Source organism: Equus asinus, chromosome X, assembly GCF_041296235.1.
Source record: "Equus asinus isolate D_3611 breed Donkey chromosome X, EquAss-T2T_v2, whole genome shotgun sequence".
NCBI lineage: Eukaryota > Metazoa > Chordata > Mammalia > Perissodactyla > Equidae > Equus > Equus asinus.
The window spans coordinates 8,989,397-9,016,831 of record NC_091820.1 but is presented as its reverse complement, the minus strand read 5'-3'; the positions used below and the strand labels follow the sequence as shown (position 1 = coordinate 9,016,831).

At 41.1% G+C, this 27,435-nt stretch overlaps 1 protein-coding gene across 4 annotated transcripts in view; it reads right to left on the bottom strand.

The window, feature by feature from the left end:
- FRMPD4 (FERM and PDZ domain containing 4) overlaps window positions 1–27,435 on the bottom strand; it is a 507,120-nt gene that overhangs the window by 183,687 nt on the left and 295,998 nt on the right. For all 4 annotated transcript variants that reach the window (XM_070502473.1, XM_044764388.2, XM_070502476.1 and 1 more), the window contains exon 2: window positions 1,885–2,001. In XM_070502473.1, coding sequence (XP_070358574.1) covers window positions 1,885–2,001 — 117 coding nt within the window. The remainder of the gene's footprint in view (window positions 1–1,884; window positions 2,002–27,435) is intronic.

The window sequence follows — 27,435 nt, the reverse complement described above, 5'->3', positions numbered from 1 at the left end:
TAAGAGATGAGCAAACTGCATGAAATTAAAGGTTCAGAATCTAGAGTATAAGCAAAACTGTTGACCTTTCTTCCAGTCTTTGAGCTTTCCGGAGATTCTGCTCCCACTGCCATTTCTACTAGTTTCTCTGTGAGCACATCCTCAGGAAAGCCTTTATGAGCCAGAAGGCCACTGCCCACAGGCTCCCCGGACTGGGTCATGTTCAAGAGCAACTTGAATCCTCCCAAGATGGACCCAGGAGGCAAGCTCCTCAGCAACAAGCTGTACTCTGAAGAGGGGCCCCTCCCCTCGGCAATAATTCTAGGAAGGTGAAAGATTTGGGCTGCAGGGACTGCAAAACTGACCACAACACTCATGTGAGTTTTCCCCTGGCTACTTCCCAATAATCTTAACTTGGAGGTGCCGGGCTGTCCAAAGACCAAATCCCTCAAATCCAATCTTGGCAGATATTTTTGTTTTTGTAAAAATGATCCGCCACCTCGTGGTGATCCTATACTTGCTAACCACTCCACAGTCAGCTTGGCTGGAACAAAGAATGCAGCCTGTGGTATGAAAGATTTCTTCCTCTTGGTCTTCAATCTCTGCTCAATTGTATTAGGCTAGGGCCAACCATGCCTCCTGATCTCAGATCTATTTCACTAATTTCTCATAATTAAGAATATTTCACTTAGGTTGAAGAAGAAAGCAGGGTGGATCTTTGCTGTTTTGAGAAGTGCAATGTAGAGACTTTTCTCATACAACTGCAAAAACCAGAGCACTGCAGCCTCCGTGAAGAAGGTAAACACAGAATTACCACGTGATCCAGCAATTCCACTCCTAGGTATATACCCAAATGAATTGCAAGTAGGAACTCAAACAGATATTTGTGCACCAATGCTCACGGCAGCATTATTTACAAGAGCCATAAGCTGGAAACAAGCCAAACGTCCATTGACAGATGAACAGATAAACAAATGTGGTCTAGTCGAACAATGGAATATTATCCAGCCTTAAAAGGAATGAAATTCTCAGATATGCTGCAACATGGATGAACCTTGAGGACATTATGCTAAGTGAAATAAGCCAGATAGAAAAGGACAAATACTATATAATTTCACTTATGTGCGGTATCTAGAATAGGCAGATTCATAGAGAAAGTAGAATAGAGGTTTCTAGGGGTTGGGGAAGAGGGAATGGGGAGTTATTGTTTAATGAGTACAGAGTTTCAATTTGGGATGATGAAAAAGTTCTAGAAATGGATAGTGTGATTTTGAATGTACTTAATGTCACCAAATCATATACCTAAAGATGGTTAAAATGGTAAGTAAAATTTACCATTATGTTATCAATAACATAACCATTATATGTATAGAACGTATTTAACATAACCATGATATAATATATATTTTACTACAATTTAGCAAAAGAAGAGAGCACCACAAAAATCCAAAACCTTAGCCAATGTCAGTGGGAGAAATTTATGATACGACCCATAATGCATAATCCTTTTAGCTGATTTTTCTAGTAAGAGATGAGCCAGGAACATTCCTGTCTTAACCACTTCTAGAAAGTTTTCTAAATGATACTCCTCCATGTCAAACTTTAGTTACTAGCCTCAGGCAATGAGTACAACTGGCCTTGGACTTAATAATGAAAACTTTTGCTCTGGGCTGGGATTATCATGCTACGTAGTGAAGCGTCACTCTAAAATGGCACGTGCCCAAGAACAAAGCACCCTCATGTCACAAGATATAGAAAGCACATGAGATCAAGCTGCTTGAGATATGGCCTCTAAATGCCTCTGACTTCCTAATTTAAGTATGTTAATTCTCCCGAGTCAAGGGTCAAAACAGAGATGCCCAAAAAACCAAAGCTTTCACTGTTCATGCCGTCTGTTCAACCTACTTGATGAAGCAATCTCGGCCATCCCGGTTTGCAGTCATCTCCCATCCATAGGGCGGCACCTGGTTCAAGCCCCAGGTTCCCGAGGGAGGCGGCCAGCCTGAAGACTTTGTCCTGTGGCTGGAAAAAAACAAGAGAAAAGCATCATCACACCTGATACCTGGACGTTTCTTCAGAGACAAACTCCAGGGGGTCATGGGACTTGCTCCTCTCAATTGTGAGTTGTATCCTCAGCTGATCAAATGAACAATTGGAAAGAATTCTGGTTTTTTTGGTTGTTTTTTGGATTTTTTTGTATGAGGAAGATTAGTCCTGAGCTAACATACATTGCCAATCTTCCTCTTTTTGCTTGAGTAAGATTGTCACTGAGCTAACATCTGTGCCAATCTTCCTCTACTTTATGTGGGATGCTGCCAAAATGCGCCTTGATGAAGTGTGTAGATCCATGCCTGGGATCCGAACCTGCAAACCCTGGGCTGCTGAAGCAGAGCACCAAATTTAACCACTACGCCACCAGGCCGGCCCCTCGAAAGAATATTTTTGTGTCAAGTATCATGCTAGGCATTTCTTTATAGTATCTTGCTTACATTTCCACAGACGCCCTATGAGGTAAGTGTACTTATTCTATCTTACAGATGAGAAACAACGAATGGCCCAGAAAGACTAAGTAACTTTCCTGAGGACACACAAGCCAATTTTGAACAAAAGTTTTGTATACTTTCGATTACACTAGGTATTCTTGAGATCAGACATTAGGATAGTTTTGCACGTACATAGATATCACACCACAATATAAATACATGTGAAAATAAATTAATAGTTTTTATGGCTCTTAAACAAATAACCCCAAGCCTCAGTTTCCTGGACTCCTTTTGATCAAAACACAAAGTTTCCACTCATATTAACCATACTCCAGTCAAGATGAGTCATAAGACCTTAGACAAACTCTCAATTTAATTTGCAGTGAAAATCCACACATTAACTTTTACAATTTCCAGTCCACACCTTAAAGTCCACTTATCAGCAAAATGCAAGGATAGGTGAAGGAGACTCTTCTAGAAGCGTGCCCTTCTGAGAGCAAGAGGAAAGAGGAAGTGAGTCCATGTGACAAGCAGTTGCGATGGGCAGCACTGCACAGTCACAATCCCTAACCAGAGGCCTGAGCCCACTCTCTGGAGCATCACTGAGTCCTGGCTACTCCTCTCAGGACCCACAGAAATCCCACCGATCTCTCATGAATGCTGCAGACTCTTTCACAGCTTAACCATGAAAGGAAAGGTGATAAGCAATACCGTTTTAGGACCAACCAATATCCCTTGTCATTTGGTCCTTTTACTCCAGGTGAGGTTACTCAATCTGGATAATCTGTAAGATCCTCTCAGTGGTTCCAAATTGCAGACTGGTACCAAAGTGCGTGGGAAAAGCAGTGGTGACACTTCCAGGGCCTCACAATCAGTTTCTCAATAGTGTACCTGGGAGCCCTTTATAATTAGAAAGAAGCCCACCCCCCCCCCCCGCCCCCCAACTCCTTGCACCAAGCATAACATGCCCAACTCGCACAACCATATGTGGCAGCTCTCACGCAGAACTGTTGCCCTCCCGCAGAAAACATCCAAATCAGGGGTGTAGACCTTTCTGGAAGAGGAGAGACTTTTAATTCCGCAGGACGCTGGGTAACTCACCCCTCACCCAACTCATACATCTAACCATAACCCAGTGAAATAAGCCCATTTCCTGCAAATTTTCTGGAGAGGAACGATTTTGCATAATTTTAACCACCTCCGTTACTTTTCTTTAACTTCCTTTCAGTTTTCCCACATCCTTCATAAAGTGTGGAGAGCAAAAGAGTTCACAAACTTAACACAGGTCTTGCAAATTTAGAATGCCGCCGCAGGATTATTTCTTGCCCGGCGACTATTAAAAGAAAAGACATGCACCAGTTTTTGTTCCTCTTCTTCGTGCAAAAGTCAGCAGTGGCAATTTCCTGTGGCGGTTTTTTAAAAATGTGCTGCTTCCCTGCAGTGCGAAAACACATGAATTTGCCACCCTGAGGTATTACAGAAAGACGGGCCATTTCTCTCCACTCGCAGAGAAGGCATTTGAAATGCTTTCTAAGGTGCGCGCAGGAACACAGGCCCTTGGAGGTACGAAGACAGTATGCCCTGCTGTGAAAAAGTTTTGCAAAAGCAACAGTACAGTAAGAGGTGCCACAAAGAATATTCTTGTAAGTGAAAGGGAGTCCATGTACAGAAGGCAACAATTTAATCTGGATTGCTAAATTTTATCCTGTATCAGAATGTTAACCTTTCCCAGAGGTGCTCATTTATTAAAAACAAATAAACCGTCTTTCTTTTCTCTTCTCTTTTCTTTCCTTCTCCCCCCCCCCCAGAAGTCTAAATCACTCAAAGAAAGACAGAGGCTTCCTAATATAACTTATATGTAAAATACTATATTATAATAGTGAGCTGGAGGAAGCTTCAATTTTATTATAAAGGACATTCAGTCCTGTACAGTATGTTCAGGAAGCAGCAAACATCAGTTCAGCAAGATGTTTTCAAGCAAAGCCTTTTGTCATAAAACACCAAATGAACAGCTAATATGGGAAAAATCCACAAACACCAAATGCGTTAATTCAGGTCAAGGGACACCAGCTGAAATAAAACAAATAATTGAGTAATTAAAATCAGACATGACTATATGTCTGTCTGTTAATGTGTTGACATAAAATACATGGGTCACAAAGGCATCAGTAGAACTTGGAAATTAAAAGTGCAAGTAGAAAAAAAAATAATAGCCTTTGTAAATATCTAACCATAACCATCTTGAGGAAAATCAAGGATGAAAGTCATAATTCTGGAGGGATTTGCCTCCCCCTTCTACACAGTGTGATGACTAGAAGACCAGCCCCGACAATATCCAGCCTCGGAAGCTGGTTTACTCTCTGTGTACTGGGAAGATGCCGCAGGGACCTCCTTTCCTGGCTCCCATTTCTGTGGCTGCACCAAACTCTCCACGACTCCCAAAGGCCCCTCACCCCATCACAGCTGAAAGACACAGTTTCTTCTACCCTTGGTGCAAAGAGACGGCCCCTTGTGGAGCAGCAGCAGGGCTGTGCAGATAAAAGGAGAGTTCTCTGGCTGCTGCGCTTCAGAGCCCTGTCTGACGCAGAAACTATACCCGGCTCCTCAGGACAGACCAGGTGCTGTTACGAGGACACAGTTCTGTGCAGAACTCCTCAGCTTTGGCAGTAATGCTGATCTTGTGTCCCAGGGTGAGAGGCACGCCCTTTATTTTCCCCCAATTCAGAAAGAGTCTACTCTGAGTTCCTGGGCACCCTTCCCAGGGACTGAGGGCTTTTTAAATTCCGCCTCTTTGAATGAGGTCTTACTTTTCTTGTCCAAGGACCCATTAGCCTCAAAGCTCCTCTTGACCACTTGTGTGGAGCCCAAAGACTCCCCTAGAAGGAGGAGCCCTGCAGTTCTGCTCAGGGGCCAGCATGGCCGAGGACGGTATGCAGGTGGGCCCGCTGAGATCATGTGGAAGGACATCCTCCAGCCTAGGATGGCCAGATTTAGCAACTACAAACACAGGACACCCAGTTAAATGTGAATTTCACATAAACAACATTTTTTTAAGCATAAGTATATCACAAATAACATTTGGTGAATACTTATACTAAAAATTTTATGCATCATTTATCTGAAATTCAAATTTAGCTGGGCATCCTGTATTTTTTCTGCAAACCCTATTCCAGTCCCTCAAATAAATGAACACCCAGATTCGCTGAGAGTATCAAAGAGAACAGCTTCTCCCTGGGGCTAAAACATCATAGCCCAGAAACTTCAAGATTTGCCTTCATCTTAGTAGCAGGACTGAATACTACTACCACTGAGTGTAAAATGTGAAAAGAAGCACCCTCGACTTGCTGGCGAGACTCAGGACAAACTACAAACTCCTAATGTGTCCGTGGGAGTGAGGTGAGGATTACAAGCAGTCATAATCCAGGGTTTTATGTATTTCCCAAACCGAGCTGATAAGGATTACCTGGCAGTGCTTGTTAACTATGGAGATTACCAGGCCCTAGAAATTATGATTCAGCAGGACTGGATTAGGACCAGGAATCCATGAGTGTGTGTGTGACTATGTGTGTGTGTTGAAACAAGCAATTGAGATGATTCTTATCTTCAGGTAGGGTTGCTAGATTTAGCAAAAACCAAAACAAGAATGTCCACTTCAAGTGAATTTCAAATAAGCAATGAATAATTTGTAGTATAAGTATGTCCCAAGCAATATTTGGGGGCATACTCATACTAAAAAAATAGTTTATCAAAAATTCAAATTGAACTGTATTTTATCTGGCAACCCTAGCGTTTGGAAAATCCTAGTCCTCGCTACTCAAAGTTTGGGCCGAAGTCCAGCAGCCTGGGTATCTCCTGGGTGTTTGTGCGAAATGCGAATCTGCATTTTATCAAGATCACTAGTTGATTCATATACCCATTAAAGTTTGCTACACGCTGCCCAAACCAGTGGTTTCCAATGCGAAGCCTCACTGTACATTGGAACCACATGGGGGAACTTGTAAATGACACACGCCTGGGAGCAAGGCCAAGCCATTTGAGTCAGACTATCTGGGGATGAGGCCCAGGCATCAGTATTTTACACCCCAAGATGGCTGCCCACTGCTCAAAGTAACTCTGCCCTTTTTTTTAGTTGACTAGATAGGGGTAGCAGGGCAAGGCGGTCAAGAATGTGTGCACTGGAGCAGTGGGTTCGCCAAGTATGGTTTTAGGTCCAGCAGCAGCAGCAGCAGCAGCATCTGGGAATTTGTCAGAAATGTAAATACTTGAGCACCACCCGAGACTTATTGAATCCCAAACTCTGAGGTGATGGGGCTGACCCAGCAATCTGTGTTTAACACGCCTCCAGGCAATGCTGGTACCACTCAAGTTTGAGAAGCACTGGATTAGAATCAGACTCTCTTCAATCCAGGCTCTGCCACGGATTTTCCATAATCTTGAGCGTTACTCAGCCTCTCTAACTCCCTCAGTCCCAGCTACTCCTCTGTAAAACGGCGGTAATAGGACCTCGTGTTTGGGAAAATATTAAATGAGTTTCGTAAAATGTCTAGTATGCTGCCTGGCATGCAGTATGGTACGTGCTATAAAGTCTCTACCAAATAAATCTCTACCTACTCCGCGAGAGAATATAGGGCTTTGGGTGGTTATGCAAGTATAAACGTCTTTATCCATTCTCAAAATAGGAAAAGGGTGAAAAGCTCAGTCATCTATTGTTTTCCAGTCTGGCAAGAGCAGGGCAACAAGGGGCGGAAGCAAGCCAGTTATACTTTTCCTATCAGGTCAGAAGTTGATGAGTTCAGCCCTTCTCAAAGGAGAAGGAAATATCAGGAAGTTTTTACCAGGAACCAGGAAGCCCAGCTGTGCTTGTGATCCTTGGTACGGAGGGTCAATTTCCACTTGTCTCAGGCCAGGCCTTGAGATCGCTTGCAACTCCGAGGTTCTGTGACTTCAACCTGAGATCCTGGCTGTGTGAACCACTTTCAAACACTTAGCTCAGCCTTAAAAATAGCGACCTACATTGGCAGGCCTATTTAAGTCCTTCCAGAGACTCCCGACAGGCTAAACTGGTTTGCAACTTTGTGCTTCACCCATCTATTGTTTGCAACAGACTGAAACTGTCCTGGACAAAAAAAGATCTTCACGCTTTATGTGAAGTGAGAGCAGCTATGAAGGGTACAGGCAAAGTTGCAGAACTATTTGCGTTTAGACCATTGGTGGAAGCAACCCGTGGTCTCTTTCTGTGTGCACGCCTCAAGCCCTAGACCAAACCTTGACAGCGAATCTACCCTAGAAGGCAGGCACATAGAGACCACATGCAGGCTGCCTCGGTGACCTGAGTTTCCTTAGAAACAAACCTCAGTATCAGAAGAGGGGATGCTGTAGGGGCGAAGGAATGTGAGGTCTGGTTCCAAAGTCCCAAGTCAGACAGATTCAAATTCTCCGACTTACTAGCTTTGTGACCCTGTTCTATAAACTCTCTGTGCCTCATTGTCTCTCTGTACCTTCTCTGTACCTTATTTTTCTCTGTAAAATAAAATTAGTCTCACTCAATGGTTCTCACCAGGGGGCGGTTTTGCCCCCAGGAGACACTTGGCAACATCTGGAGACATTTTTGGTGGTCACAACTGGGGAGGGGGTCCTTCTGGCATCTAACGGGTAGAAGTCCTGGATGCTGATAAACATCCTACAATGTACACGACAGCCCCCACCACAAAGAATGATCCAGCCAAAATGACAACAGTGCCCCTGCTTAGCTCTTAGAGTTGTTGTGAAAAGTAAACAAAATAATGAATGTACAATTCTTAGCACACTTGACATATAGTTGGTGCCCAATACACTTTAGTTGAAAAAAAACCAACCTTCTCAATGTTTCCACTTAAAGTCTAATTGTGATACGTAGAATGTACCTTTACATCAGAGAGGAGTGCAAATCCTAGATTTGCCACTTGATAGCTTCATGGCTTTGGGTGAATTACTTGGCCTTTGTGGATTTTAGCTTTATGTATAAAATGGAAATAATAACATCTAGCTCACAGCGATATTATGCAGATAAATGAGAAACGTAAAGTCCTATAGTGGTTGACTCATTTAGAATAGTCTCATGAAACGGTGCTGTCATGTCATAAGTCGTTGTAACAGTAAAGAGAGCAACTTCTGTATTTGACCTCATCGTTTAAACAGCACTTCTACGGACATCATTCCTCTGATACTCACAAGCCTGCCTCAGCAGGCAACAGAAGACCTGCTAAAGCATTAATATTTCTATTTTAAAGATGAAGAAACTGAGGCTCAGAGAGAATGTATAACTTGTCCAATGTCCAGTGGAGGCATCAGATGTTCTTCAGTGCACAGAAAGCGGCACAGCGATCTAGTTGGAAGGAACACCGCATGTGTGGCAAGCACCGTCCTTTACGTAGATTGTACTAGGAATGGAAATGTGCGGGAGGAGGGTAGAGCCACCCAAACGCACCTTATGTTAAGCTCCTTCTGGCACCATACAACTAGTTAGAAGAGTGTCCAGGACTGAACCCCGAGGCTTCCTACTCCAAATGCCATATTACTTACACCGTGCCATGATTAAGTGTGACTTCCACTTACGGGCTTCCTTATATACCAGGTAATATTTAGGACCCGTAGCCAGGATTAAGCTGCATCCTTTGATCTTGGTGTTGAGAAATTAATTATCATGTCTATTTCAGATACGGGAAAACCTAAGCCACATCTACTCAGTTACTCATCCTTGACATGGAATGACTCTATACAAATCCACCGAAATAAAATGTGACCCAGCATTTGATCACCCTTATCTCTTTGAACTCACAAAGATTTTCAGAATAACCCAAGGTTATATAGTGCTACAGATGGTGTTACAAAATATACAGCACTTTTTCATTTATTTTCTTTAAGTGCTTGTTGGGTTACAGTACCCGAAAACCTACAGAACTCCTATCTTCACATAATTTGCAAGCAGGTGATATTCAAAGGACCTTCTAGATTGATATGCAATGTGGGTTAAGGTGAAGGAAGCAGAGAGGGAGTGAGAAAAATGAACAAAAGATGGTTCTAGATGAATTTAAAAAGCTCCAAGTTTGGTGGCAGCCTTGTTCCTTTTGTGACCAACTTGGGATGCCCCATTGGGACTGGAGGAGGTCCTGTCCTGCAAAGTTTCTTGTCCACATGGGTCAGTGAGCAACTCACTAAGTCTTTTGGTTCCAGTTAATCATGCTATTGACACACAGACGCGTTCTAAATTAGGCTGCGTTTTCTTCTATCTCAGAACGTAACTCTCCTCATTCAATCAGCCTTTAGAACAATAGTCACAGTATTTCAATCTCATACAAGAGGTAACAGCTTTCCATCCTACTGCCTCTTATTAGCAGCTTCTAGTGCAGTGAAGAAAGCTTCGTTGATAGGGTGATAACAACATCAAAGCCATGCAGACAGAAGCAAGAATCATCCTACCAACTATTTTTAAGATTTCACTTCTGTTATGACAAGGAGGACGGGAAAATACAATAAGGGGGAAAAGAAGCAGTTAAAAACTACTTTAAATATTAATGCCAAGCCTCATAAAAGCAGAAACTCAAAAATATATTCATTACAAAATCACTTTAGTCAAGCAGAAATGTATTATTAATCAAGAGTTTATGGTAAAAAACATTTGTATGTATATTTTAATAACCAAATGTGACCATTTTTCTGATTATTTTCATCTGCTTCCTTGCATGACTTACCAACCCACACAAGAAAACTAATTGTGTGATTATATATCGATGAGTTGCAATACAAACCTCTCACCAGCCTGTTGAATTACTTGCTTCCTAATTGGGTACCTGGGAGAATTATCAGGGGAATTAAATCAGGCTAACTGGTTCTCCCAAAAATTTGCACGTAAAACTCGAGCTTTACTCTGGAAACAATCCTTGGACAGACTGAAGACATCCTAAGAGTCTGAGGCACATATCTAGAGTCCTCAAACATTGCACACACGGGTGGCCAGAGCAAATACTGAGTACCTAGTATGTACCACATGCGGGTCTAGGGGCTTGGAATACCTCAGTGAACAAAATAGACAATGAAAACCAGGCTCATCGACACAGAAAATCAACACCCCCAATCATCTGGCCCAGATCTTCTTTGCTAGCCTAGCATACCACTAATTTTGTTTAAGAATATTCTGCTACTTCTAAACTAACTCACTCATCATTCCCTGAACACGTGTTTTCCACATTCCTATCTCCACGAATTCCTTCATGCTATCCCTTCTCCGTACCTGGCCAAAATCGATCCATCCTCCAAAACTCACGTCAAATGCTACCACCCGCAGAAAGCAGTCCCTGAATAGCCTCGCCCTAAAATGATTACCTTGCTTTCCTACACTCGTGGGAAGCTATTGTTTGCACAACTGAGGTAGCATCTACCTTGTTTAGCTACCAATAACTGTGTGAATGCATGTCTTCCTAGTTTATAAGCTCCTGAGAGTTAATAACATTAGGAAAATAATCTACATGCTGCACTTAGTTGATGCTCAGTAAAAACTTTCTTGTTAATATAGTCATTGCAACTTGAACTCTTCTCATTAGCATTCCCACCGTGAATTGGCATTAGCTCTTATTTGTCTGTTATATCCCCCAGCCAATTGTGATTTCCTTAAGGACGGGGTGAGTCTCCTTCATCTTTAGATTCTTGGAATTCACACAAGTCTTGGCATTGGTAGGTCTACATCACATACCATTTGTTAACTGAGCTGACACATAAGTTGTCCTGTTACATTTGGTTCATTATGGGCTACAAAATTGTACATGAATAGGAATTTTACTATTGCTTTTGGAGGGGGAACCTAAATACATAGAAGCAATAACATAACCTCTTAATATTACCTTCTGTTGTTGAATGGCTGGGTGGATCTATGTCTCTGCACGATGAAAATGTACAGACATGGGACTCCCACGCCTCGAACCCTCACCTTTGAGTTCAGCAATGGCCAACAAGCCCATGCTCTGCACAACTGGATCCCAAACCACAGCCACTTTTTACATCAGCATAGAATGCAGGATTTGGCTTGTGGAAACTGTTTTATAATAGTATTTGTTTGAACAAACGAACGAATGAATGAATAAGTAGCAGTCAACTTCAGAGCATCCTCCAAGAGGAGCAATATGACAGTGACCAGGCAGGTCCAGGATTTCAACAACAGACACTACGGCCCATAAGGCAAGACTGCAATCGACAGGAACTTGCTGCATCGGCCTTCCTGAAAGCTTCCTGTTTTTGACGACGAAATTGCAATTGAGAGGCCCCAGGTCAAAATCAAAGGGTTTAGACCTAAACCTTACTGAAGCAAAATTTTTAAGCCTTGATTAGTTTCCTTGACATAAGGTCATTTTTATTTTTCCAGTTGAAGGTCCCCTTAGCAGGAAATGGCTCTTCACCGACGGCGAGCTCACAGTTCCAACCACGATTGCTTGATTCTCTGACTTCTCATTTCGTGAAATTTCAATCATAGAGAAAAGTTGAAAAAAGAGTACAACCACCATCCTTGTACTCTTCACCTAGAGCAGTGGTTCTCAACCAGGGGCGATTTTGCCCCCCAGTGGACATTTGGCAATGTCTGGAGACATTTTTGGTTGTCACAAACTGGGGGTGGTGGAGTGCTACTGGCATCTAGTGGGTAGAGGCCAGGGATGCTGCTCAACTTCCTACAGTGCACAGGACAGCCCCACAACAAAGAATGATTACGTCCCAAATGTCAATAGTGTGGAGGTTGAGAAACACTGACCTAGGTTTATCAATTATTAATATCTTGCAACATTTGTTATATCCTCTTTCCCTTTGCTCTTTTATCCTCTCTCCCTCTGTTTATGCTGTAAAATGTTTACTTGAACCATTTGATAGTAACAGATATCAGGACACTTCACCCCAAAATTTTGCAGCATCCATCTCTTTAAAAAAAAGGACATTCTGCTTTAAAACCACAATACCATATTGCAACCAAAGTGAATATTGACACAGTATTATCTAATATACAGTCCATATTCAAATTTTCCCAATTATCCTAATAATGTCCTTTTATAGTTTTTTTTTGTTTGATTCAGTATCAAATCAAGCTTTATGCTTTGCATTTAGTTATCCTGTCTCTTTATTCAATCACGTTTTAAGGATGCAAAATATCCTAAATTTAAGACTTGGATGAAATCTTGTCATTTGAGACAATGTGGAGAGACCTAGAGGGTATTATGCTAAGAGAAATAAGTCAGACAGAGAGTGACAAATACTGTGTCATTTCATTTATATGTGGAATCTAAAAAATAAAACAAAACAAAACAGAAATAGACTCATAGATACAGGAAACAAACTGATGGTTACCAGAGGGAGGAGGGGTTCGGGGGAGTGGGCCAAATAGGTGAAGGGGATTAAGAGGTACAAACTCCTAGTTATAAAATTAATATCATGGGGATGTCACGTACAGCATAGGGAACATAGTCAATAATATTGTAATAACTTTGTATGGTGACAGGGTAACTAGACTTATCATGGTGATCATTTCATAATGTATATAAATACTGAATCACTATGATGTACACATGAAACTAATAGGATATTGTATGTCAATTATACCTCAATAAAAACCCCATTATATATTGACCAAAAAAACAGGACTTGAGAAAAGATGATGCAACCTTTTCCTTCAAAACTCAGCAATAATGACCAATGTTTGTAAATCACACCAGAGAGTCTACTCCAGCTCGACTCCTGGAGTTCACACAGTGCCCGGCAATGGTAACTGTGCAACAGATACTGTTTGTTAACTGGGCTGACAGACAAGTTGTTGGAATCTTTTATGTGAGGACCACAATTGTGGGCAGTTGGGACATGGCAGAAAAGGGCCCCAAAGACTCCTAGGATTTTTCAAAGGGTAAAGTTCAAGAAGGGAACATAAATTAATAACTTCTCAGCAATCAGAAGACAGAACAAAAAGGGCTCTAGAATTTTTGATGAGGAAACAGGCCAGTCAGGAATCAGAGGCCCCCACATGCCGGTTGTTAGGGCAAGGTAGCAGGACAGACAAGAGAGTAGCAATGGCATACAACAGGCACCAGAACAAGGGTTTTGACATCAAAGAACATTCTACTCCAGCTGGAAAGCCCCTCACAGATGTGTTGAAGTGTCAGGAGCCCAGGGCACAGCCAGACTAGGTTGCTCACGTTTGCTGGGGGACCCCTATCTATTTCCTTTGTCCGTCTTCTTCCCAGAAAGGATCTGGGGTGGCAAATGAACCTCTTGAAAAGACAGTATAGTTTGGTTTAGCTGATGACCGGAGGGAAGATTGGCCAATCTGGATTAAGGGAAGATTCCTAGCGGACACACAAGGCATTATATGAGCCAAGTCTCTACACAGAGAGGCCTTTCTGGTCAATCAACAAGCATTTATTTAGCATTGACTCCTCTTTGCAAGCTTCTGTGGTTGGCCCTGTGTATGATACAGCAACTCTATAATACACACTTCCTACTCTCTGGGCTCTAATGTAGTCTGAGAACCTGTTTTCTCTCTTCCAAGCACCTAGTGCCCTCATGACACTACATTCATTCATTCAAAACATGTTATTGAGGACTTTTGTGCTAGTCATTGTGCGGGACTAGAGCTGTGACAAACAGATAGGGTGCTTGCCCTCTTGGAATTGATAACATTGTTGAGGAAGGCAGGCATCATGGCTCAGCCTACCTGAACAATGTCCTGGGTCTCGGTCGTTACCTGGACCCTGAGCTTTCACTGAAACTCCTCAGGTAGGAGTCCCATGCTGCAAAAATCAGGCATCAGGAGACAGGGACCTCTTCCTTACCCCCTTCCAATTAGCCCACATGGACTACTTCACCCATACTAACCATTAAATGCTTTTTTCTACTTCATCTAGGGCCCAGTCTTTTGCTCTTCGCTGTAATATGGAACCTGAAGATGCTCTCAGGACCCACCAAATGCATCATGTCATAGAACTTGACAGTGATTATAGGATTAATGAAACCCAGCCTTGGCTGAATCTGCCAAATGGCCAAATCCAATTTTCAAGTGTGTTGTTAAAACACTTTTGCAAACACTCATCATTTTGAGAGGCAGCGTTCATGTTCACATTTGACTTATTTATAGATGACTCATAAGCTAATATTGCTATTCACCAAGCTTAGCCAAATCCAATTGGCTTCCCATTGAACATCTTCATAAACTGCATATGATAAATTCAAACATTTTCTGAGTTAGCTATCCATTGTGAAAATTATATTTTCACTGTTGGGGACATGCACATATATTTTGATCATTTTTGAATTTTTAGGAATTAATATATAAAGTATTTGCTTGTCTGAACTGTAGTTTTCTTAGCTTTCTTAGCCTTGCTTAATGACTTTTAGAATCCTGTGTCAAAAGTATACCTAATAGATATCTCCCATTTCGTTAGTTTTAAAAATAATTTCTAAGATAATAAAATATTACTTAAAAATTATCCTCAATTAGGCACTAGCAGGAATAAAAGGGAAGATATTATTAAAAAGAAGAAAGTAGAGAGAGAGAGAGAAAGGAACTGATATGACTATATATATATATGCCCCTTTTGTGGACTAAATATGGATATGGATGGAAGAACACTGGCCTGGAAGGTAGGAGACTTAAGTTCTAAGTCTGCCATTTACAGCAGGGGTCAGAAAACTTTTCCCATAGAGAGCCAGATAATAAATATTTTCAATTTTGAGGGTCACATCATCTCTGTTGCATCTAATCAACTCTACCGTTGTATCTAAAGCACCCATATACAGTATGTAAACTAATGGGCATGGCTGTGTCCCGGTCAAACTTTATTTACAAAAAAAGTCTGTATTTGGCTCATGGACCATAGTTTGCTGACCCCTGATTTATAGTGGCACCTTGGAAAAGTCATTTATATTTCTGTCCCTCGAATTTCTTATTCATAGAATGAAGGTGCTAGACTATCTGATTTCTGAGGGCCCTTCAAGCTCCAAAACGTTCACCTCCATCAACCAAACAGGTCTCTTTCTCAAAGACCACAATCTTTAACAGGCTTGGAAGACCCAGATACACAGATTCCACAAAAACCGTTTTCCCGCTGAGTTAACAGTTTACCACTCAAGGAAAGTGAAGAAGATTCCTATTTTCCACAGCATTTGACCCAAAGATAGAACATTATAGCTCAACCTATCACATACCTGAATATTTATGGGGAATTTTAAATCTCCAAATCATTGATCCTGTCTTGTAAATAGGGCCACTATCTGTATGAATGGTGTTTCAAATATGCAGTATGTACGCAGTCCAAAACCATAATGGAAAAACTCACTCTAATTGCTACTTTCCAAAGTTCAACTCAAGATTCTTTTCGGCACGTAGAAATAGTATTACAAGCTGATTTTTTAGAGTTTTCAAATGTGATGTTATAAAATGCTTTTAATATCAAGCATGATGTCTAATAACATCCACTACTGTTTTAGCCTTATTCACTTTTTAAACTACCAAAGATCATTAATTTTCCAAGCTGAAATGTGTCTATTTTCAATCGAAAACATGCTTGAGTTTGGTTTGTTATCTCAGTGTCTGCTGGAGACTTCATGTCTTTGCTGAATTATAATCCTTAAAGAACAGGTATTTACAGTACACCTGCTGACATCCTTAACAAGGTAAGTCAGAGTCATAGCACACTCAGGTATACCTAAACACACTGGCATGCGAAAATATGCTGTCTGGCTTCCTTCCCCAGAGTTAGACTGCATTTGTGATACTTTTAAAGGGTTATTTATAATATAAACAGAACATATTAACCTAGTGTACTTGATTTTTATCTAATTATAGGAAGATTTCTGGTGGCTTTTCATTTTGAGTTGTTCAATACAGAGATTCATGGCTTTGTTCCTGCATTTACATGATTGTCACCTCTCCCCATCACAACCCTGAATTCATCATACAGATCCACGGCTTCTCTCATTTTCCTCAACTATTAAAATAGAAGCAACAAATGTGTACATGATGCTAAGTGCAGAAATTAAAAATTTTTTTAATACTCTCTGCCTGGATATCAAATGGGAATATATTATTTCACTAGATTTCTCACTATCTGCACATCCCCAAGGTCATCAAAAATGTATAAGAATAGAGAGTACAAAAAGGCTCATAGAAGACAGAAACATATACAATTGAAAATAGATATGTCATTCAGGACCTTTCTGTTCTTTTGTTGTTGTTGCTGTTCTTTAAATAACTGTGAAGAATATAAAGAGAAAACATATTCTAAAGTTAATGTGGGAACTTTCTAGTAGTAATGGAAGGTAATTTGCAGATGCTCCCCACCCAATATTACCCTTCTCTTATTTATTTATTTTTGTTCATTCAAAAGCCCTTTTATTAGGCACCATTTTATGGGGAGAACTGTGACAGACAAAGACGACAAGCCCCTGTCCTCAAAGAATGAACAATCTAAGAAGAAAAAGAGAGGGGAGGAGGAGATGCTGAGGGTGGGGTGAAAACCCGAGCACTGGGCCTCGTTAGTCCACATCAGGAAAACAGACTCACGGTTTATGTCTTTAGAAAATCTCTAAGAGCTGGAGTCCACCCCAAACTCGGCAGGTGAACGAGAAGGCCCACGTTCTTTGATAATTTTCATCGTTTCCCATTCTGCTCTCACATTTCCATAACAATTTTGATAATTATATTTATCATGACGATTATAATAAAAACTATAGCAAGATAAAGAGTGCCATTAGTAACAATATTAGGGTTGCTTAGTTTTTGTCCATTTTCCTCAGCTTCCATTTGGAGTTCATTCATATTTTTCACTGCATCTGCTCCAAAGATAGGCATGTTATCCACTGAACACAGAGAAAGATCCAGAAACTCCTCGTCCTAGCTCAAATAAAGGCCACAAGTAAGCTCAGCTATCTTTTTATGTCTAAACATGATCAATTTATTCATCTGGACAAAAACTATCATGTATTTCCCCAAGATGTGTCATGGAGAAGAAATGAGCTGAAAACACCGGAGAGACAATGAGCTCTCAATATTTCTACATCAAGGAGCAATTGTTTCCACAGTAAGGAAGACATTTATTTACAAAGTGTGCAGACTTAGAAATTGTGGCAAAGAGCTATATTGTGACCATGTATGACATGCTAAGTTTTTATTAAACAAGTTTTAAAAATCTGCTCCTCTAACCGACAATGATAATATATACTATAAATGTGAATATTTCCAGGAAAGAGATTTTAGCAACTAAATGATGCATTTATTAGAATAGTGCTGAAAAGCCTTTCATAATGAAAAGTGCCCATTACAGCGTGGCTTCTCCAACTTTAATATGCCTACGAATTAGCTGATCACTTTGTTAAAATTCTGGTTCTGATGCAGGAGGCCCGGGGTGGGGCCCAAATTCCTTGTTTTTAATAAGGTCCCAGGTGGTGTTGATGCTGTTAGTCCAAGGAGACTACTTTGAGTAGCAAGCATAAACATGTTTCTGAAACAGGAAGTAAACTGCTGCTGAAGGTTTCAACTTGGGGTTCCCAGAAGGATGGCAGTCAACAGGTGTCTGCAAGGCTATTGAGGTCGGCCTGGCAGGGATGTGCCAGGAAAGAAATCAGCACACACTCCTTACCTGACACTGACCTTGGGAGACCCAGGTAAAGGCAAAAGAGTCCATGAGAACTGGTGTGAACAAGGAAAACAAAACTAAACAAAGTATGTCTCCTGAACAACAGTGGTACTTCACATTCATGGGCCTCTCAGATTTCTAATATATAAGCAGAGTGACCGCCCATTAAATGGAGCTCTAACTCATTTCCTTTCAACATTAGCAGAGAGCCTCCCTTATGGTCTGGAACCAAAGGGCTCCCTTCCCTGGGCAGGATCCTGAGGTGTCTCTCTCAGAAGCCCTATCCACATCCACAACTCCAGACAAGGTACCCAAGACACAACTTGGCCCTAATTTTTGGCTGTGGCTTTGGTTCTTTAGCAGAGCAGAGTTTAAACGTTCTTGGAAGCTTTCCTTGAAGCCCCTACCCTACTCCTTGACAAAAGGAGTTATTGAGCACATATTGTATCTTAGAACTGTCTAAGCTCTGTAAGAACACAAAATGACCACCTGGCCTCAGTTCTCAAGGAACACGTACAAAAGCTGAAGACGGGAAACTATTATACGTAAAATAATTTGAGAGCAACCAAGAACGAACTAGATTGAAGACAGGGATCCCTACAGAAATATGACGCATCTTGTTAGAACCATTTCTCGTGCTACCTCCTTCACAAAGGCTTGACTCCCACATCTAGCAATGGTGTCTCCTCCCTCTCTTCCCCCCATCAGTGGTCAGCAAAGTACAGCCCACGGGCTTGGCCCACTGTCTGTCATTGTAAATAAAATTTTATTGGAATATGGCCATACCCACTGATTTAACTGTTTCTATGGCTGCTTTTGCAAGAAAATGGCAGAGTTGAGCAGTGTGACAGAGACTATATAGCCTGCAAAGCCTAAACTATTTACTGTCTAGATCTTCACAGAATAAGTTTGCCAAGCCCTGCTCTAGAGTAATGAGTACCTGCCTGACATCTCTTCTCTTCCATCTTGTATTACAGTCCACTCTAGACAGGGAGCGAGAAAGATCTCCAGGGTCACCCAGTTGCACAAGTCCAGGTGCCATCATTCACTTTATAAGTGGCCTTGAATCCCACAGGGATACGGTTCTCTTACAGGTTTCAAAGCTCCTCATATCCAAGTTGTGGCCCACTAGCGTATGGATTTGCCTAAACTTAAAGTTCAATGAATACAGCTGAATGAAACTGAACTCTGGAGTTTTTCTAGGGCACAATCAAAGCCGTGATATTTAGGACGGTGAAATTACCGAGAGCAATAAGCAAACATCTGATTGTACCTTTAACTAAATTAGCAGAAACCAAATGGTCCTTTTGGCAGCAAAACGAAAGTGGCTCTTACAGCCATTTTATTTGACAGGGATTTTACACGAGGCTCCATAATGAATTGCAGCCATAAAATACTTGATATTAGCACTAGGGTATCCTTGGTGAATCTTTACTTTCAAGCCTTAGCAGAGATAAAGAGCACAGTTCCTGCTCTTTCCAATGCAAACAACCCAGAGACACAGCCATTGCTAAGCTGGTTTATGGGCTATGTCTTTCTCCTTCTGCTCCAGCAGCCCCATTCATCTGGTATTTTATAGTCTTAGCTGGGCTCCAAGGACCCAGCAGGAAGAAGAGGCAATAATTGCATTTTGTAAGCAATTAACTTTTTTCTTTCTTTTTATGTTCATCAATTTTTAAGAATGGAATAAAAATATACACTTTCTGTCATTGCCTCTGGAAAGCAAACTAAGTCAAATCCTCTCCGAATCATCGTATTCTTCCCTTCTATGTTCTAATGTTCAGCTTTTCATTCATTTACTATCATTCCACCAGTCCAACAAATTCCATCCTTTTGCGATTGTGAGTCCTGGAAGCCCATACAAGTCTACTGGTATCATAGGACCGTAGGATCATAAAAGAAAGGTGTTCCCAAGACGCTGGTGAACTTTTGGTCTATTAAAATAAATTTAATTAAAGTTAATGTTTATGGAGATAGCATGCTATTTAATTTGCTTTTCCCCACTAAAAAATCTAAAATTTTTAATCTTGTCCCTACCCAAATTCTATATCTAAAGTTTATGTATAAATTTAGAGGATTTTTTTTTAAAAACTTAGAAACAATTTGAATTAAGAAAGACTAATAAGTGTGATACTTTAATTTACTCGACTTAGGCATGGACCACAAAATTACACAGTAAAAATTACGCATTTCAATGAACGATCTTTCCTAATAACAACCTAAAATTCATAAAATTCCCCTAAAGCACACAAAATGAGCCTTAATTTCATGAAGGATTAGAATATAAATATTCCAATAAAAAGTCTGGCATCCTACATCCAAACGTCATTCTAGCATAACAAGAAACCCCACTTTGTTTATAGAAGATAATGAGGTATGAAGGATACATACAAGCTAAATTGGTATACATAAACTTTTGATGGTTCCAGTAATTTGCTGTCTCTGTTCCTCTGATGGAATGGCAAAAACCGAGAACTCCAACCCAATACAAGCCATACTTCCTGCAGGCTAAATGGCATTGACTATACCCATCCTTTAAAATACTAGTTAACTTCTCCCCTCCTTCCTGAAGCTTCTGCACTCTGGTCCGGTCCACACTGAGGTCTCTGAATTTCTGCAGTTCTTACGATCTCACACTTCTCCTTGGTCATCCACAGGCAACTCAAATTGAACACATCCAAAACTGAACTCATGTTCATTCCCTCAAATCTACTCCTCTGCTTAACTCCCCCATCCCTACGAATGGCAACCCTTGTTCTCCAAGAGAGGCTACGATGAATTCTGTGCCGTTCCTAGAAGATATTTGCCTTCTCTCGCCTTTGAGTGTTTACGCTTGCAGGTCCCTCAAGCCTGGAAGCCTTCTCTAGCCTTCCCAATCCCCACTCATCCTCCCAACTGGCTTCTTCTCCTTCTGGTTTAATGGTTCATCTTCCAGGAAACCTGCTATCCACCTGCTCTGTCCAATATGGTAGCTACTCACCACACGTAGCTTTTGAGCACTGGAAATGTAGCAAGTCTGAACAGAGATGTGCTATACGTGTAAAATACATGCCAGATTTCAAAGACTTAATAGGAAAAAAAGAATATAAAATGTTACAGCATTAATTTTTATAAACTGATTACATACTGAAAGTATATTATTTTGGATATACTTGGTTAAGCCAAACCTAATATTGAAGTTAATCTCACCAGTTTCTTTTTATTTTTAAAATGTGGCCACTAGGAGAATTAACATACATAGCTCACATTGTAACCCTTTTGGACTGCGCTGTTCTAGACCCTTGGGACAGGGTCAGGTGCTCCTCCCATAGATTTCTTTACATCCCTCATGCTTTCTGCTAATTTGTCTGGTGACTTGTCTATCAGTTCTAGGCTCTGTTAGCTGCTTAAAGTAGGGATCCTGTGGTCTTATTCAGGATTGTGCCCATAACTGATGCATAGAAGGCACTCACAACACGTTTGCTGAATGAAAACGAGAACTATAGTAAGAATCAAGAGACAGGAGCTGCAGTCACCTTACCTCCCTGGGCCATGCTTAATGTGAGACTTAAACTAGGTTGTCTCCACCAGCCCTTCTAGTTTCACTGACTGCAAATATCTAACATGGATGTTTAAGTGAGTCTCTTCTTCCTTATCAGACTTTCAGTTCTTTTGAAAAAAGTCTTATATTTTCCTTGTGATCTTCTGCAGGACTCAGTAAATGCTATCAAATACTTTTAAAGTAATTATCGATTCACCAAGTAGTCAACTAAAAATACTTGCTTACAAGTTTTACAGAGTGGGCCTGACGTGAGACAGTAAGCACTTGATTTACTCGGACTCTTCTTAAATCAGGTACAAATGTGGAGCCTCTTTCCTCGGAGGGGAGAGGCTAAGGGCACAGGTGGAGAGTGGGAGGAAGTAGAAGAGCTGGCTGCAGCAGGGCTGGCAAGCTCCCTAAGGCAGTTGGGTAAATTCCCCACATGCCACACCACTGAGAAGCTCCCAAAGAAGCCACTATCCAAGAATGTCTGTTTCCAGGGACACATCCACTCTTCTCTTTCCTTTTTCAGACAGTAAGGAGCAAGTAGGAAGGGCTGCCCCCAAAGTATTGGGTATTACTCCCTAAGCTGACCATCTAGCTCCATAATGGTGTCTCATGACCCCAAATCATCTCTTCTGTGCATCTCAAGATGCTTCCTATAGAAAAACACAATCTTACTTTACACCTACAACAAGCAAGTGCACAAGTGATCAACTGCTAAGTTTATTTGAGGAAAACATCCACACCAAAACATATGTTTGTTCTTAGACTTTTTTTTAACTTAACTGGAAACTGGTTGTCCAATTCGTCATCATTTGCAGGCTCGCAGTCTATGTTAGCTCCACTGCTATGATAAACGTTTCCGATGTAGACTCTTGAAGTCATTAAGATCATTTCCTTTATTGCCAGAAAGGATGCCGGCCATCAATCGTGACACACAAGACAACCTGATCCAGGCCAATCTCATTTTATTGAAAAGAAGGAGCGAGTTGAAAGTAGCTTTGTCTAGAGCACAGGGGAATGAGTTGAAAAGGAAGAGGCACTGCATATGGAAGATATAATAAACTTTTTTAGTAGGTGGCAAAATCCATAATTACTATTTATATTCCATGTGTATTTCTCCCAGTGATATTCAATATCTTATGACTGGAAATTTTTTTTCTGGGAGATAGAGGAGTCAAAGATGCAAAGACTTACTAGAAATTTTGCTTTTCCTTTTTCATTTCTTTTTCCTTTTTTAAAGTAGCCTGCCTGAAGCTTCTATTCTGGAACCTCTCTGATCACCCCTGGAGGATTCGACATTCTAACTCTCAAAGGTTTGTGTTGTGTTTTTCTTCTTCCCAACTGCCTGCGGTCCTCTGATTCTGGGATTTTGGTCATGTGTCCTTGAAGCCAATCTCTGTTTATATAATTGTTCTAATTTCTTTCTTGCAATTACTTTTTTTTCCCTTTTCTTTTTGTTAATTTTAAATCTCACCCTTTGTTACATTTCTTTTTCATCTCTTGCCCTAGGAAATTTCTCTCTCTTTCTGGCCAGCTCCCCTTGCTCTCTTTGGCAGTATTTCACAGAGGGACAAACAGTCATGATGATCAAAATGTGCACTTGCAAAGGAGGCCTCACCCAAGGAGACTAAGCTACTCTGCAGACATTATCTCATCAATCTCCCCTAAACTCTGCAAATGAGGGACCCATTTGCCAGAAGAGAAGGGAGAGGGTAAAGACAGCTGCATTCTGAGCCTTAAAGAAGCAGGAACACACAGTCGCTCATTTGCCTCACATTAGGTCCAGCCTCTTAGATTTTCCTTCTCCCATTCTTTCCTTCTGAGCCTCATCCTAAATTTTTACCCAACACAAAAGGGTGACTCCTCTCTTGAGACTAATTCCTTCTTACATATATAGTGTAAAATCTGCTGCTGCCCCATGTTGTAGAGGCACAAAGGAGAAGAAACATAAATTTAGTTTATGCTTTCTTTTCAATTTTACTCTCTGTTTCACATGCTTTCTTGGGTTCCTTGGGGAGCTCCACAACTGGTTCACATTTTCCACTCCTACGTTATTGTTTTACTTAGATTTCGTTGAAGGCATTTGATAACTTCATAACATCTCCACGCCCACCCCACGGCGACAGATGGGGCAAGAGATGTTGAAAAATTTAAAGACACGACCAAGCTAGATGAGTGTCCAAAGTAGATTTATAAGCTCGGTCTTCAGACGTCTCAGTCTGAACTTTCATTTTTTTCAAAAGCACTTCCTAACAATTTTCACATTTAATGATCTAAACCACCCTGTCAAGTCATTATTCCTATCCCCATTTTACAGATGAGGAGACTGCTAGACCGCTTCCCCAAAGTAATCTAGCTACTCAGTTGATGGAGCCACTATTTCAACCCAGGGTTGTCTAAATCAAATCATTGGTCTGCACTTTACTTTTTGAACGGCTTCTGTCTTGACATACTAAAGAAAAGGATTCCCCGCCCCCCTTCACCTGTGTATCTTAGTCTGTCCTCCCTTGCGAGCACCTGACCTCAGAACGCTCCCTCCATGGGAACCAACAGCTTGCCCTACTGGAGACTTCCTTCTTCCTGTGAGTAGGAAATGCCCGCCAAGGGACACACCATGCACATCATTTTGTTTTAAACTTGAAATGCATGTCCCCAAGAGGCATGACAGTGTTGCTAGCACGTTCTCTCTGGGCCAAGTGTTGCCAAGGGCAAGGGGAAGCCAAAAGCCTAGGGACACTTTCCCGTGCCACCTGTCCCTACTTTGCCACAGGCTGTTGAGCGTTTCAATCTTTCAGGGGGTTCCCTAGGGCAGGAACTTTGAAACTATTTCAGCATTCTACTGGGAATGCAAATGTGTAGTTCTTTACATTTCTGCTTGGAGATAGGAAAATCAAAACAAAACAAATATAAGTCCCTCAAGATCCTTTTTGGCCCTTTTAATGGATAAACAAATGCTCCTGTATGCACACACGTTAATTGGTATAAAGATTATACATTGTGCTGCTCTAAAGAAGCGATGGGCAATAATTATTAGCAAAGCAGTCAAAAGGGAAACATGTAAATATGTAAAGATTTTATATAATTTTTAAGAGAGAAGAAGAAAGAAGAAATTTTGCTTCCCTACTGATGTAATTATCTTGTCATCCAGCCTCCCCTGGAATTATCTGCAAGGGCAATATTCCCTGAAAGATGTAATAGCTCAATAATTAGATAGAGACAGGTTATCTGGAAGAGAGACCTGCATAAAATGAAGTCCTTTTAACCACATGTCCTCTGCCACCATGCTAAGTCTGTGTGTTTATGACATTGCCAAAGGGAGCCCGAGCCCAATACTTTAGTGAACTTTGTAGCTAAGTGGATGAAACTAATCCTAACACACAACTAGTATTATTTTCTAGTTTGAAAACGGGCACTCTCAGATATGACCAAAAGTAGACTCAAACCTAAGAGATATAAGTTATGTTTTTGCGGTCCATGTTCTACAGCAGCAAAACCATCACTTTCTAACTACCCCTTGCTAATGTGTGGAAACACATTTAAGGGACAAGTTTAATGAGGTAGTTCCATATTAAAAACTTGCTTCTAACAGCTTATAAAGTTCATGGTTCCAGCCACAGATTGTATCCATTACCAAGGGTTGAAATACATGACTCTCTTATGGTGTGCACGTTTCAAGTGTGATCAGAACGACTGTGCCAGACTCTTAGATTTCTGGCCACTTTTGTCATCACATGTGACAAATTTCATGTAGTGGGAGTTGGGTTGGATTTGATTGGTGCAATGTTCTAGAGTTGGGGCAACTAATTTCCTAGTTAATTTGTTTTACACTTAAAATACTTTATAAGCTTTTTTCTCTCTTACCACGAAAGCAAGATCAAAATGTTTTGTGGATAACTAATCAAGTAATCATAATGTTGAATAGGTATATACAGCCATTGTAATATTATACTTGTATATACCAAGCACTGAATAATTATTTGTCAACAAATGGCAGCAATACCAACTCATTTATTGCTAATTATGAGTTATGCTTCTAAATAACTCCACTGTGTCTAACACATGGCCCCTAATCTCAAGGAGCTTTCAATAGTCATAATTCACCTCTGTATTCAATGAGGCAGCTGGAAACAACCCAGCTAAAAAGACTGATGTCTGCCCAGCAGTTCTTCTCACACTCCCAGCATGAAGAAGCTTTCGAATATAATTTATGGCTCAAGCTGCAGCTTCTTAAATTCTATGAAGGAAGACCCCAGGATAAGCCTGTGGATGGCTTTGCTTCATGACTTGAGTTCTCAGGCTCTATACTGATCTCAAAACAATATCTGAACTGCAACAAGTCTTCTTTTAAGAGCACTTCCAAGTTATAATCTTTAGGTCTGCGGAAAAAAAGTGGGTGATTGTCTTAAAAATTTTGAATTGTGTAAACGTGGGTTTCACACTGGTTTCCAGGTTCTCTTTTGCACTTTTGAGTGGGGCTAAAACTGGAAGAAAATAAAAGTTTACATAAAAATTTTCAGAACTCATAATAGTCGAGAGCAGTTGTTTTTAACTAGGGATGGTTTTCTTGTTCCTATCCTCAGCCTTCCCTGGGGGACATTTGGCAATTTCTGGAGACATTTTTGGTTGTCACAAAGGGCAGGGGGGCGCTGCGACTGGCATCTAGTGGGTAGAGGCCAGAGATGCTGCTCAACGTCCTACAGTGCACAGGACAGCCCCCCACCAAAGAATGATCTAGTCACTAACGCCAAGAGTGCCAAGACTGAGAAATCCTGCTCTTGAGAGAGGGCATGAAAAAGTGGACAGAGAAAAGTTGGGAGTCAGAAAGACCTGCGGTTGAGTCTGGGCTCTGCCTTTGGCATGTAATTAAGCTTCAGTTTCTTTTTCCAAAATGAAAAATACCTTCTCCTTTGGTTGCAGGTGAATTCAATAAGATAATGAATGCCAAGTACAGAGATCAGTGTCCTTCCACTCACCTACAGGGCAAACAGCCTTGGTAGTCAATGAAACCACAGCAGTGAGTCCCCAACTACGAGCATTGCCATCTACGGTCTCCCAACGTTCTGACAAATAAAGGATGAATGCTGTTCTCCTCAATGAATGTACAACAGCAAGCACCACAAACTCACCATGCTCAGATCTCTTAATTCCCTGGCCTGAATACTAGCCAAGCAAATCTGCTGCTCATCTGAGCTTCTGACTTTGCCTAAATTCTCATCTGTCCTTTAGGAACTGCCAGATCAAATCGGCCCTTTCCCTTCCCATGCCAAACCCTGCTTGCATCACCCCTCCTCTGCTAAGTCTTTTCTGATTAGTCCTGTATATCCAGTCACCTAACTTCATGATAGAACTCATCCTGTGTGCTTTATTAAAGTTCTTTAAAGCTGTATTAGTTTCACTTCAGAAGTCTTCTATGGGTGTATTTTACGAGTTTTTCACAGTATTTATTCTTGCTCCATTAATTCTAAGTGCCTTAAAAACAGGCTTTGTGTTCCTCACTTCTTGAGCATCTTCCCTTAGGGTGGAATGTGGTTTGTTACAGAGTGTGGCTCCTACTCAGGCACTGACAAGGCTGCTTTTGCCGAGCTCCTCGTCCCTTAGTCAGGAAGGTTAGCTTCTCCCACTTGAAATATCTGGCCACCCACAGAAACATGGAAAGGTAAGTTGAGGAGAATGTTTATGAAGGTCCATGTGCTGATTTGAGTGCTATAAATTTGGGAGAATGGCAGAGTCTTTAATGGGGAGCACAGGAGAAAAGTTTCCATGAAGACAATATCAACAGGAGAAGGAGGCCTTGAACCAGCATCGTTGG